Below are 15708 nucleotides of genomic sequence, written 5' to 3' on the forward strand. Positions count from 1 at the left end.
CAATCTGAACAGATGGAGGTCACTGTGGAAGGAGATGGGTAATTTGAGGGTAAGGCCATTTGGGGGGGATTTCACGAGCGAAGCAACAACACAAATAGCATGTGGGACAGGATTCTCGCTAGGGATAAGGAAACCTTTCTGTATTGATGCAGATGGAAGGAGCAAGGACCCATGGTGGCGGAAAATATGCAAAATTTACATAATATGTGATTATGTCCAAAAAATTAGAAAAATACACCAAAATACATGGGAAAAATCACTAGAAGGATGAAATGGATGAAAAAGAGGGCAACAAGATGAAATCTAAAGGGAGTCAATGATAGCAAAAGGCGAAAACTCACTAAAATTGGCGTGAAGTCACAATGAGATCAAAAAAAAGATACAAGAGGGAAGGAGAGGGAAAGACGAAAGGATGTGGGTTTTAAGGGAGAGAGTAAGGAGTCATTCCAATCCCGGGAGTGGAAAGACTTACCTTAGGGGGAAAAAAGGACAGGTATATACACGCGCGCGCCCACACACACACACACACACACACACACACACACACACACATCCATCCGCACATACACAGACACAAGCAGACATTTGTAAAGGCAAAGAGTTTGGGCAGAGATTTCAGTCGAGGCGGAAGTAAAGAGGCAAAGATGATGTTGAAAGACAGATGAGGTATGAGTGGCGGCAACTTGAAATTAGCGGAATGTTTCCCTCTATATTCTACAGGTAGCAGGTCTAAGGGTGGAAGAAGAGGGATCACAGATATGACTGAATGAGGTGGAATTACTCTGTGCGAACAGGGATAGAACGAAGAAAGAGTGGGGCTTGGGGAGGGATTCTTAGGGTGAGATACAAGATGGTGTGGCATGGGAAAGGTGCAGGAAATAACATGTGAAAATATGGGAGAGTGAAACAGAGAGAGTCATCAATTTATAGTTATAAGATAATCCATATCGGCGGGAGTAATGTGGGACACAAGATGCTGCATCAACAATCAGCATGGTCTTGTAGCCGTCTGTCATGCGTGGGCGAGACAGTTGATACAGTTCATATGTAGAGTGTGCAGTACGGTTTGTAAGGTGACAAGAGAAATACAGGGAAGAAGAGAAAGAAAGATGGACACTGAGTACAGTAACACATTAGAAAATAGTAACAAAGGAAAACAGCACTGGGTTAGGATCGAAGAAAAACCGCAAGGCAAAAACCAAACAATGGAAAATCCAGGACAGAATGTAACAATATTATGAAAAGGAAAGTAGCTACTCAGCATATAGAGGAGATACTGAGTCGCAGGTAGGCACAAAAAAACTCTTCTGGCACTCCTACTTTCTACATGGTTCCTAAAGCCCATAAACCCAACCACCCAGGATGCCCCACTGTGGTCAGTTACTGTGCCTCCACTGAGTTTATCTCTGCTCTCGTGGACCAACAACTTCTATCAATTACCCAGAACCTACACTCCTATATAAAAGATATCAACCATTTCCTCCACTGACTCTCCACAGTTCCTATCCCTTTCCCACACAGTGCCCAGCTCGTCAACTATTGATGCCATCACCCTTTACACTAACATCCCTAACGCCCACGGCCTTACTGCTATTGAACACTACCACCTTCCTAGTCGCCATGACCAACTATATACTCATCCACAGTTAATTCTCCTTTGAAGGTGTTACCTACAAACAAATCTGGGGAACAGCTATGGGCACCCGTATGGCACCATACTATGTCCACCTAGTCATGGGACATCTACAGGAATCCTTCCTAAGAACCCAAAATCCTAAACCCCCTCACCTGGTTCAGATTCACTGTGATATCTTTGCGATCGGGATCGAGGGAGAGGACAACCTATCCACATTCCTCCAAAACCTCAACAGCTTCTCCCCGATTTGCTTCAACTGGTCCTATTCAACCCTACAAGCCACCTCAAAGATGGCTACATCAGCACCTCTGTCTATATCAAACCTACTAACCACCAGCAATACCTCTCCACATCAACAACTGCCACTTGTTGCATACCAAGAAGCCCTTTCCATACAGCCTAGCCACCGGTGTTTGTCGCATCTGCAGTGACGAGCAGTCCCTCTCAAAATATTCCAAAGGTCTCACTGAAGCCTTCCAACATTGTACAAAAACAAATCTCCCATACCTTATCTTTCCAGTCTCCCACCACCTTCTAAAGTCTCACTGTCGGGTCACAGAGAAGCATTCCCCCTGTAACTCAGTACCACCCAGAACTGGAGCAACTGAATTAAAGTATCTGGCAGGGTTTTGACTATCTCTTGCCCTGCCCTGAAATGAGATATGCCCTTCCCACCTTCTCCCCACCCACTCCACCGTGGTACTCCGCCACCGACCAAACCTATACAATATACTTGGCCATCCCTACACAAGCCCTGCTCCTGATCCTTTACCTCATGGCTCATATCCCCATAAAAGACTTAGATGCAAGACCTGTCCTATCCATCCTCCCACCACCACCTACTCCATTTCGGTCACAATCACCATCTATCCCGTCAAAGGCAGGGCTACTTATGAAACCAGTCATTTGATCTACAAGCTAAGTTGCAACCACTGTGCTGTATTTTATGTGGGCATGACAACCAACCTGCTGTCTGTCTACATGAATGGCCACTGACAAACTGTTGCCAAGAAACAAGTGGACCACCCTGTTGCTGAGCACACTGCCCAACACGATATCCTTCTTGCAATGATGGCTTCACAGCCAGTGCCATATGGATCCTTCCCACCAACACCAACTTTTCTGAATTGCACAGGTGGGAACTCTCCCTACAATATATCCTACTGTCCCAAAACCCTCCTGGCCTTAACCTTCGTTAATATTAATTATTATTTTAACAAGGCTCTTCCCCTTTGCAGTCCAACACCATGACCACATAACACACTGCCATGGCTATTTAGATTCGCTTGAGGTTGCACTTCTTGAGCTCTGGCCATTTGCTGTTCCTATTTTGCTTCTTTTTTTCACTGTTCAGTACACCTTCTTTCCGTTTTCATGCTTGATCTGTGTTCAGTTTTTGGCGGGCTGTCCACTGTTCCACTAGATCTGAAGGGGGATTGTGAAGGGGAGTTTCCCTTGTGAAAATCAAGAACCAGTAATTGCGGCCAAGGTTATTAGCCTCAGATTCACAGTTGGTTAATTTTTAAAAAACACTCTTAAGTAACTATACAATTTCCTCCATGGAATGGAATTCTTACTATGCAATGACTTTAATTTATTTGCAAAATTGTTCTATTTACTGGCACCTTTAGTTCACCAGTGAGGCAGCCAATTATTTTTCTTGATACTTATCTGTGCCTTTCTCTGCCATAAGGCTACATTTGTATTTCTATTTTTAAAATGCTGTTTATGAATACTTCTGCTGTTTCCCATTGTATTAAAATTATCAACTTCAGAAGGTACTATTCTTAACTTCAGTACATTTTGTTATATAAGAAGTAAGTAACATTATGCAAGTGCCATGTGTGTTCCTCATAAAGTGTTTGATGTACTTAAATTTTGGTGAATAGGATTTTTTCCCACATCTTGTAAGTAGATGGAAGAAAGTTGAAAAATAAATGAAAATATTACACACTCTGGACCATATAAACTGTTTGTTAAGTTTTAGCTCAGACAAATAGGTTAGTGCTAGGGAATATTTTTTGCATACTTGGATACCATGGAAAATACTAGTTAAATTAAATCTTACATATTACCAGCAAAGGTGGAATATTCCTGACAACCAAATAATTAAATGTAAATACTACAAATTATAAAACTTCAAACTTATTATGAATACATAAAAAGAAAATCTACTCACCAAACAGCAGCAGGAGAAAACACAAAGCATGTAGAAAAGTGAGAGCTTGCAGAGCCAGTGGCTCCTCCTTATGTGTCAGCTACTTACACAGGACTAGGACTTCCTAAAATTAAGCCTTGAAATGATGTCAATCCTTTCCAATCTTTTGCCCACCCCACATATTTGTCACTCCCCCACCCCCTCCAAAACCTCCGCATTATCCTGGTCAGATCTATGCTCCTTCCATATCCATTTCCGTACTCTATACCTCCTACCCCTGTAACAGACCTCCCTGTAAGACTTGCCTGAAACACACTTCTACCATGCCCTACACCAGCACTGTAACTGGCAAAAACTATACTGTCAAAGGAAGAGCCAACTGCAAAATGACTCATCTTACATACCAGCTACTATGTAAACACTGTTCAGCTGCCTACATTAGTATGACTGCCCTAAGTTATTGCTTCGGGTGAATGGGTATAGACAGAGGGTGTATGTGGGTAACACACAATATCCTGTTTCAGAGCACACACACTACACAGTGATGCGCCAGACTGCGACCCGCCCACACCATTCGTTCTTGGAATTCTCCCCCATCTTCCATTTCTACCCGAAAAAGAGAGATGGGTCCCATTTTTTGAGCTAAGGCAGTATGCCTGGTATTTGGCAGCAGGACCACTGTTCAGATTAATATGTTGTCTCACGGGTTATTATTTCTCAAATGGCTCACTTGCACAACAATGCAGTCATGATAATAAGCGCAACACATGCGAATGACATTATTTACTAGCCAATGGTTCATGTGTTCTACACTACATACCTTGTATCAGTGAACTGCATCAGTCTACTTATTTGTGCATTGAGGATTTTGCAACAAAGAATGCAGTTTCTTTGAACCTGTAAGCAATTACTTCATGATCACAAAAAGTATAAAATTTCAATAAAATGAATATTTATGAAACAAAAGAAGTGAGCATATTTCTTTTTTTTTTTACATAGTCACTGTGAGCAGTACCTGCAGTACTATCAAATCTGTAGACCCCTGTTCTTTACAGTCATGGCCTCTGTGCCTGTTTTATCACACATGTCATCATGATTCTCCCTCCTTACACCAACTTCTCAGAACCTTGCAGCTGGGAACTGGCTTTATAATGTTTGCTTCATTCTCACCACCCACCTGGCCAAAATTATTGTTAATTTTCTTATTTCTTCCCATCCTCCTCACTTGTCTGCCATGGATAATGCACTTAGTTTTCTGCTCTTATTGACTCACTCTGCCTTGCTTATTGCCAGATATTCCATTTTTAAGTTCTCACGTTTTCAAACCTCGTCCGACACACGCTCCAACGACAAGTCTTTCCTTCTCCCACCCGGTAAGTCACCCATAACCTGGCTCCTGGGTGACTTTTCTGTAACTCTTCCCTCCTTGTCAGTCCTTTCCCTTCATTCCTCTTCCTTTCCCTTTAACCCTTCTAGCAGGAAAAGGAGTCACTGGCTCTGAAAGTTCACAAATTTTCATGGCTTTTAATCTGCCATTGCTAAGTGAGTAAATTTTTTTATCCATTCATATTATACTTTCAAACAATTATTAGTTTTGATAAAACATTACATTCATTTCATGAGGCTGGTATTTCACTCCACAATACTTGAAACATTTCATGCCTATTATTCACAAATAAACTACATCCTGTATGTAAAAGTTAGAAATGACAATGAGTCATTAGAGACAGAGCATACATTCGAATAAGGATGGATGGGAAAGGAAAACGCTATGACGTCTGAAAGGAACCATTCTGACATTTTCCTTAAGCAATTTAGGGAAATCACGGAAAACGTAAATCAAGATGTATACCGACATCTCTATCAGCCATTCCAATCCATTGCTTTGACTGCTCAGTTACATCAACTCCTTCTCAAATTTGTGATTTTATGTTGTTCAATGCTGCATGGTATACAGCAGAAATTTTTTTTCTTTCATGTACCTTCATACAAAGTAATCAGGGGCAGCTGAGGTAACAAGAAAGAGGTACACACATTATCCCTTAACTAAGGAATCTATTATGCATTGTTGTAAAAATATGCCTTAGGTGTTCATTATTTAAGAATGGTATGTGGCACTCTCTTTGTGAAATTACAAATTTTACAAATCAATTCCCATGCACTGGGAAGATAAAATCATGCAATATTAACTTTTATCACTTTGCACTGTTTATGGTCAAAGAAGAAAATATTGAAGGATATGGTAGAGAGGCCAAGCTGACAATAATCAAATAGATTTCTATTGACAAATAATTACCAAGCTATGTGTTGAGATATATTTCTGGAGTGATGTATGAAAATAATAACAGGAAAATACTTACATGCCAAAGCATCTTCAATCTGTGTGACATTTGCAAAATGAGCTGTGTTTGGAATTCCAAGACATCTCATACCGTGTGCATGGCGCCACTCCTGTAAATAAATAATAAGGTGACCATGTATTTTGTTAAACAAGAATATTTTTTTATTTTTATAAACTAAATCTTTACTTACGGCGAAGTGTCTCTGGAATGCTTTTGGCCCCTTGTAGGTAAAATTGCCACATATTTCACAATTATAACTGATGTTCAATCCATGAAGCTTGTACAGCCAGTAAGGAATGGGCTGAAATTAAATTATACAACACTTTAAAATTGTATATACTTGACACATAATGCTAACAAAAGTTCAAATGGATAACTTTCTGTAATACAAGTCTACAACCTCTACACATTCTTCAAATGACATATTTTCTGCTTTTGGCTGTAAAAGATTTGATGTCATATTATGACACAGAAATAGGTTAGAAATAATAAATGTTCTTGTAGGGCTGTGTCACTTGTTATACGCCAATATTGTTATGAAAAGGACAGATTGCTACTTAATGTAAGGATGACACACTGAGTTGCAGACAGACACCACAAAAAGAATATTACACATTGAGATTTTGGCCAAAGCCTTCTTCACAAATGAGAACACACACATTCACACAAGTAAGTATGCCTGTGCCTGTCTGCAACTTAATATGTCATCTTTATGGTGAGTAGCATTTTCATACTACTGTTGGTATTACAATCTGGACTTTCCATTCTTTATACACCAATCAACAAAAGTTTTGGATCACCCTTATTTCGAAATTCATGGCACAGGATGCTCACTTTAATCCATCAGGGGATATCATAAACGAGATCAAGCCAGCCAAGGTCCAAATTACCCTAATCTTCACAATGGCGATTCTGCATAGGTAGCGCTGAGTACATGGCTATTTTCAAAATTAGCTCATTTCAACATGTTTAATTGGGATCATGTTTCGGCAGCAGGCAGGTCACTCCATTCTGATGATGCTAGAGTATGCTGAAAGAACTTTTCACAAGAACAGTGTGACAAGCAAGTGAGTTACAATCCATCAAGATAGAATTGCGACTAAAATGTTGGTCGTACAGTCTTGTTATTGGTTGCAGAATATCATCCTTGTATTGTAGAACAGTGAGACTGCCCTCAACAACCATGAGAGGTGTACCATGGCCCCATGTACTGCCATCCCAGAACATAACTCCACCATCACTTTCTTGCACATGTGGGACACAGTTTTGGATGTGTCTAATACTACCAGGTTTCTCCGAACACATTGCCTGCGATTATCCAGATACAAACAGATCTGAGTTTCGTACATAAGTAACACTAAACGCCAATCCTGGGGAGTTCATTCTGGTCAGAGTCCATGGTGGTGGTGTATATGACATGGTGCTCACCATGGTTGTCAAGACCGGAGATTTGCATCATGCAGCTATTTTATGACATTTTGATCCCTTTGACTCAAAAGTCATAGATATTTATCATCATGTACACCTGTTTAACTTTTACAGCCTGTGCAGCATACACGACCTATCGACTGGAACTGATACCATGTCTACACCACATTGTTTTGACTATGGTGCACACATCAAGCAATTTCGCTGGTTGACAAGCCTCATGTCTGAAACATGATGATGCAGATCTGATTGCTGGTCACAATTGGTATTTGTGCGATGATGGATGTTCACTCTATTTTTCCGCAGATGCCTCTAATGCATCCTTACCAGTGCTTTACCTTAAACTCAAATGCTGCTGTCCATCTGAGTGTGGCAATCTACCTGTAGGTAACACTCATGGTAACTGAATGGTTACAAACCTCAAGGGTGACCCAATCGCTACAGGAAAAGTCACAACAGCAACAGACCTGCATGACATGTCTGGATGGTGCAAAACTTTTGCTGATGTGTGTATTATCTCTGTCCCAAGGTGACTGATTTCAACCTATATGAAAATAATACAAATTTACGTATAACATTACTCATGTCATTGATAACAACTATTGAATATTACCATCAAGAACATTATTACTAACCCATTTCTAGGCCTTAACATGACATGTAATCTTTGCATGATTCAAAGCAGAAATGATGTCATTCAATTTCAATGCATCTACACATGAGCAAAATACTTCTTTACTGTACAATAAATGCTTTGAAAGAAAACTAAATTGTACAGCTCTGTCACACAAAACAATTAATCAATTTTGAGTCTGATCGATGCTCGTACATGCCAAAGTTATATTGTTATGTGTGTCATTATAACTATGCTGAGTCTACATGACTACCTATAACACTGATTTTAGCTGCACTGTTAGCTGAAATCTAGATCTGCAATAAGATACAGATGATAGTACAACCAATGCTGACCTCCTTTCTGTCCTACTTTACTTTCCTTCCTTGTGTCCAGAAAATTTCTTTTAAAGTTTTTCTGGGCATTATGGAGCCGTGTCCAGTGTTTCTTTCTTGTCAAGTCATAGATTGTAAAGGTACATCCCGCGGGGTACTAGGGACGCTGTAGATGTTCCATGTCCTGGTCTTCAACGCAGTCATATTTGTTGTCTGCTCCACCTCTGTGGCCCCATCTAATTACATTTCTTCTGACTGGTGGTACAACAGTTCTGATGTGATTCAGTGTTCTCCAAAGCTCCTGGCTTGATGTATCGTGACTGGGCCTCCCTCGTGAGGCAAGGTAGTCCTTTACAGACTCATTTAGCTCAGTGCTAAGGAAATTCTTGAAGGATTTAAGTCTCCAGGTCCAACTAAAGCACTGTCTAGGGGGTGTTGCTCATCAAAAGTCTGTCCAAATTTTTCTGTCGACTCACGTGTAATCATTCGGGATTCAGGATCTGAGAATCCATCTACTTTACAAAGCTTTCGAAGCAGTGCGATTTTCTTGCACCCTGTTGCTAACCTCCATGTGCCATTTAGATTTCATTGTCTTTTTGGCATGTGCAGACCTGGACTATCTTTTTGTTTGCCTGTTTTGAGAAAAGGTGGAAAATGCTAACTTTTGTCTTTGAGGGGTTCGGTTTGAGGGAGTTCTCTTGGTAATGGTCAGATATGTTGTTTAACAAGTTTTTCAGTTTCCCTTCTACTTCCCCAAAGCTCTTTCTTTGTGCAGTAATATATTATTGGCATACAAAAGATCAGTAGTATGGTCTGATGTTGGCTGATCATTTGTGTATATACAGGGTCCGGCATAAAAAACTCCCCGATTACAAAGTAACGTGCAGCGGACAGTAGAAGGAGCAGAGTGGTGGGGGGCGCGTCGTTAAGTAGCTGCCTACGTGCCGTTTTCAGTGTACGCCATGGCGTGGTCTGGTGAACATCGTGCCTTCGTAGTGGAAGATTTTATTCAAAATGGCGAATCGCCTATTAATACTCAACGTGCTTTTCGCGTTCGCTTTGCGCTCGGACGACGGGACCCTGTTCCCGATAAGAAAACAATTTATTCTTGGGTTGCTAACTTTCGTGAGACAGGTTCCGCATTAAAAAGGAAACCACCTGGACGACCACGGACTGCAACAGGCCCCGGAAATGTTGATGCAGTTAGAGCTTCAGTTCAACAATCTCCTCGACGATCCGCTAAAAAGCATGCGGCAGCATTACGGATATCTGATCGAAGTGTGAGAAGAATCTTGCATCGAGATCTTAAAATGCATCCTTACAAACTTGTAACTACGCAGGAACTGAGTGAACGAGACTGTGGTGTCCGTGTAAGTTTGTGCCAAGACCTTCTTCGGAACATTCGTCCCAACGATACTGTGATTTTTTCTGATGAAGCACACTTTCACCTTGCTGGAACAGTGAACAGCCAAAATTGCAGGTACTGGTGTGAACACAATCCCCAAGAACTTCTTCAACGACCACTTCATAGCCCTAAAGTAACAGTATGGTGTGCTGTTTACAATTCCGGAGTGATCGGTCCTTACTTTTTCGAAGAAAATGACAGGAATTTAACCGTCAACAGTGAACGCTATTGTGCCATGCTCCGCGACTTTCTCCAACTGCAACTAAGGGAGCTTTTTGGTGAAATAGAGAACTTGTGGTTCCAGCAAGATGGTGCTACAGCCCACACAGCGCGGCAGTCACTGGCATTGGTGAAGGAAATGTTTCCTGGACATGTGATCTCGTTGCGTGGAGACATTGGCTGGCCCCCACGATCGCCGGACTTAACGCCCTGTGATTTCTTTCTTTGGGGTTATTTAAAAGCAAAAGTTTATGAACAACGTCCACAATCTTTACGAGCCCTGAAAGAAGCAATTACACAAGAGGTTGAAGCTATTCCACCTGAAATGACTCAAAGAGTAATGAATAACTTCAGGTAAAGACTCAATCAGTGTGTCGACAGTGCAGGAAGCCATTTAAGGGATGTTTTATTTAAAAAGTAAGACTATAAGAGTATTTTCTAAAATGGCATAATATGTACTTTTATTTAGTATAAATAAAATCGTTCTACCTTATTTGGTTTTGTTTTTATTAGCTTTCCTTAAAGGGGAGGTTTTTCTGCCGGACCTTGTATTAAATCAGGGCCGGCTATGGGATGCCAAACTTCATGCACGCAGCATGTGTGAGTCACGGGTGTGCCAAGCCCAGTCTGTCATTTGGGTTTGCTTGGTCCTTCTTGGAAGTACTTGGAACAGCACAACATTTACTTGGCGATACGGTGTGGCATTGGCATTTTCCAGTCAGTACAAGTCACTTTAGTGCAGCAGAATTGTGATGTCAGCGCTGTTTAATCTTCACTATTTGTTCATAGTATGAAGCACATTCACTGGTCCAGTGGCTGTTTGCACAAAGGAGCCAGTCTAATGATCTATCATTGGAATCCTTTAAAATGAATGGGAATGACAGACGAGAGAAATGAGGATTCTCAATTCACATAAGTGACAGGTAGTGCATATCTGCTATGAAACAACATCACAATACCATGCAGGAAGAATTTAAAGATTTAGTTGACAATGAAAGAGCAAAAAATTACAAATATCGACAGACGGGATTCATTCTTTTGTACGTCAAAAAGCACTTTGTGCTAAATTTGTAGGTCTGGAGCACGTGAAAAAAATTGATGGTACAAATAGTAAAATTTCTAAAGCCACACACATTATTCGATTGTCACTTCTAACAGTTTTCAATGCAATTGAACAAAGAGTATGGAGAATTCTGATGTTACTGCAAAGTATGAAGGTTAATTCAAAGAGATGTCGGGAATGACTTTTCAATTTAAAACTCGCTACTGCTGAATTTATCTACGAAAAAGGAGAGCAAGAACAAAAATTAGAACATCTGGAATGAAGTGCAGACGTCACATTTTAAGTGAACTTCACTGCACACTTCCCACAGTAAGAATTGCAATCTTATTTCTGATATGAAGGGAGTGCATTTAAAATGAAAAAATGTAGAAGGGACACATTCTGACAAAAACGGTCCAGTTCCCTAAGCTCACTCGTGTTGAACAAAATGCAAAGTTTGAAACATTAATTGTGGCCTGGAAAGAATTATAATGATAGTTTTATAAGGATTTTGAGGACACTTTCAATCTTACATCTGTTTCTGAGACTGTTTGCCATTTCAGTTGAAAGTGCCCCTGTGCAGGTGTGGATGTAACAGATTGATTTGCAAGGTAATTCCAGTTATGACAAATCTTTTTACATTAAAACTGTCCAGGATGCCCTCATTGCTTTCCTCAGGTTTCCACATCTCCATAAAGAGGTTACAAAAGTGCTACAATATTTCAATCAACATATTTGTGTGAAAAATACTTTTTTGGTTATGAAACTAAGTCAGTCATAAATATGTAGCAACTTGAGCACAAAATTCTTTGAAATTGCCTGCATCTGTCCATATGCCAGCAGTTTGTAACAGATTATGTCTTCAGCATGCCAAAAATAATTAAATAATACTGTTAATTTGATTTGTTTGTGACCACATTGTTGAGAAATGTGAAATACAACGTGCATGTGGCATGTTGGCAGTTTTCCCTTGTCCCACTCCCTGTGCTCAGACAGTGTGTCATGGCAGTCGGGGAAATCTGAAGTGAGGCTGAGTGTTTTGGCACTTTGCCCCGTGCATGGCCCATGGGCCAAAATCTTGGCTGGCCCTGAATTAAATAAAAGGGAGGTTGGGTGCTAAGACATTGCCACAGGTGAGACCGTACTTTTGTCGATGCCATCAACTTTTCCTACCCTCCAGAATTCTGTAACAGTGTCAATAATTTCTGTAGATGATGGTCCTTAAATGAGTTGTGCAGTTTCCCTTAGTATCCTATGGCTGATAATGTCATATGCAGAACTTAAGTCTACCAGAGTTATAACTGATATTTGATTGTTTTCAAACCCATTCTCTGTGTGTTCTGAAAGGGACAGGATTTGACTGCTACACAACACTCATGGTCTGAGTCCCTGTTGGAGAATAAGCTTTCAGTCTGCGACAATTAATACGCAATTTAATATCGTACATTCATACAGCTTACACAAATGGCGTAGGAACGCTACTGGGCAGTAGTTTTTTGGTTTACCTTAATCTTTCCAGTTTTCAATAATGCTACTATATTTTATTAATTTAACATCTTTGAGATCTTGAACTTTTTAGGCAGTGGTTAAAGAGCTGTAAAATCCATTGTTTAACACTAGGGCCAAGGACCTGTTCATTGTGTATATCATCAACTACAGTTGGTTTCCTATTTTTCATTGAATTCAGCTCTTTATTAGATTCTTTTACAGTAAATGACATTTTGAATTAGTTTGATTCTTTGCTATGGCAAGATAATTTTTATTTTCTGACGTTTATTGTTGGATTTTCCATTTCATAGGAATTGGTGGCCAATTTGACTGGGTATTACTGCAGGGAATTGTTTGACTACTTTACAGTTAAGTTTTTTGACTAACTTCCAGGATACTTTGCTGTTCTGCGTCATATCCATTCTTTTCAGGGTTTTGCTCCATTTGCTTAGTCTTGAATCACCAATCATTGCCACTAGTTTTTCTCCACTTAGGACTACCTCTTTGCCAAAATGATTCTGTTAGTAAAGTGACAAAATCTCGAAATTACAAAGATTTCCAATAGTTAATTTGATACATCACAAACAAAGACAGCATTTTACTGGGATATCATCAACTCTCCTATGCTTCATAAATGTGTAAACATTTACCAAATATTATTTAACTGCAGCTTTCAGAAGACAGTTCAATTCCAGGAAATGGGATTAACGGCAGAAGACTACCGTATTTACTCTAATCTAAGCCGCACTCGAATCTAAGCCGCACCTGAAAAATGAAACTCGAAATCAAGGAAAAAAAATTTTTCCGAATCTAAGCCGCACCTGAAATTTGAGACTCGAAATTCAAGGGGAGAGAAAAGTTTTAGGCCGCACCTCCAAATCGGAACAAAGTTGGTCCACTGTAATATGAGACACAATTTAGGTCGAATGAATGACGATACAGCTACAGTAGTTTCGTTCGAGTCGTAAGCTTAGCAGTTAAGCTTTACCAGGTAGCCATTGCTATGCGTCAGGCGCTCCGTCTGTATTTATACGGGTACCCTTCCTTTTGTCACATGCTTCGTCTGGTTTGAATTGATTGTTTATTTTTCTTTGGTCTGATAAACATCATTCTCTTTGTTATAGGTGTTTACATCACTCTAAACTGAAAATGCATTACTGTACTGTGTCATGCACTGTTTGTCGCATTCTGATAATGAGTTTTTACGGCCTGTCGCCGCTCACGGCATGGCTTGCTTTTGTGCATGCTACCGCCTTGTTGTTACTTACATTGCTGCTTTCTTTTATAATGATCAACAAGAACCAAATAATATACTGCGTATGATAGAAGTTCTGAACCAGAGTTTAGCGAAAATTTTTCTCCATTCGAAAATCTTTGCACACGCCTCACTAGTACATAACATTCTGCACAGAAATTAGAGTCATCTTAGATTTAAAAATCTAGTCAATTGCCGTGCTTCATTTCTGACTGTATCACCATTAGGCATAAGAATAATATGAATATAAACATGACATGATAGGTATATTCTTCCGCGTTTGCTGTTCTCTCACTCTAGTTTCGTAGTTTATTAGGCAGACAGGATTTAAATGAGATAGCAGCAAACACGAAACAATACGTGGAAAAATGTTTATATTCATATTATTCTTATGGTGAAGAGAATACTGCATGTGATTCACAGTTCATAAAAGTTCCTATTAGCAACCATCTCTTCTCACAGGTAGGAAAAAATTCAGAACGTAGAATTGGCCATATTGACAAACATCCCAAACAGTCTTACCAGTCCGATTTTCATAGTACATTGAAATGCTGCTACATTCGAAGATGAACAATACGGAATTTGTATTTACTTCGTTGGATAATGTATGAAAATGCAGTGGTTGAAACTCAGGGCGGAGAAAAAAACTCGTCTTCCACCTTTTTTTAAATTTATTTACTGACGCAGAGGTTTTGGCGCCAGTATTTATCTTTGTGCCTTCAAAGCATGCCTGTGTAGCGCTACATACATTCGACGACAGAAGTTAGTTGTGGCAGCACCTACCAACATTTTTCAGAACTTCCGCTTACTTTGCACTCGATTCTAAGCCGCAGGCGGTTTTATGGATTACGAAAAGCGCAAAAAGTGCAGCTTAGATTCGAGTAAATACGGTAACTTGTTGAAATGTTTGAATGCCAATTAGAAATTACTCACCTTTCCATCCCATCCCAGTGGCAAATTCTTAGGATTGTATGGTACATCAGTATCATCCTCATCCTCAGATTCACTTGCACTTGCTTCTGCATCAGAATCATCACGTTCTCCTTCTGTGCGAGCTTGTTTGCGCTGAACATTTTCTTTTGTAGCATTTCGTTGTTCAGAAACTAACTCTGTGAACCTGGGGAGACAAAGAAATATTGGTAACCTCATTTAAGTAATGAAAGCATCCTGTGATGAGCACATTTTTAATAATAGCATTTACAATCAGGAACACTATAATTTGGTCCAGGGCCGCTCCTATATACATTGGAGGTTTGCGCTACCCCCATGAAACATTTTGCTAAAATGTGTTTGCTTTTTGAGCCTTACATACAAGTGGGGAGGTAGTGCAGAACACAGCCAAGTCTGATGGAAATGTGCCAACACTGACTTGGGGTTGCACTGTACTTGCAAATGTGGACTAAGGTATCTCGGGAGGGGACAGGGTATGCAGAGTGCTTAGCAGCATGTAGCTACGAGCAATGTAAATATATCCTGTGTTTTGTGTCTGAAACTGAATGAATTTTGAGGCTCGAGTGACACGTGAACACATTAAATAATGAATCTGGTAATTTCCTTGCTCTCTGAACCTTTTAGTTTACCCAACTTTGAAGAAAAATTAGAAATCAAGAGGCTAGTTAGGCCGACTCCTACTTTATGAATTTCACTGACAGTTAAAATGAAAAGTCATCAATTCAGTAAAAAAAGTCTACTGAAAATTGTATAGTAACAGTGATGGCTGTATGGTTGTGATTTCAAAAATGTCTTGCTTTATTTTCATTGTTTATTATTTGGATAAGAACTTTCAT

The 15708-nt window shown here is 40.0% G+C and overlaps 1 protein-coding gene across 1 annotated transcript in view; it reads right to left on the reverse strand.

Annotated features, from left to right (window-relative positions):
- LOC126182444 (splicing factor 3A subunit 3) overlaps positions 1-15708 on the reverse strand; it is an 81459-nt gene that overhangs the window by 4464 nt on the left and 61287 nt on the right. Inside the window, exons 9-11 of the mRNA XM_049924850.1 lie at positions 14855-15038; positions 6327-6437; positions 6155-6245 (exon numbers count right to left, since the gene is read on the reverse strand). Of these exons, the coding sequence (XP_049780807.1) occupies positions 6155-6245; positions 6327-6437; positions 14855-15038 (386 nt within the window). The remainder of the gene's footprint in view (positions 1-6154; positions 6246-6326; positions 6438-14854; positions 15039-15708) is intronic.

This window comes from Schistocerca cancellata, chromosome 1 (genome assembly GCF_023864275.1).
Source record: "Schistocerca cancellata isolate TAMUIC-IGC-003103 chromosome 1, iqSchCanc2.1, whole genome shotgun sequence".
Classification (NCBI taxonomy): Eukaryota; Metazoa; Arthropoda; class Insecta; order Orthoptera; family Acrididae; genus Schistocerca; species Schistocerca cancellata.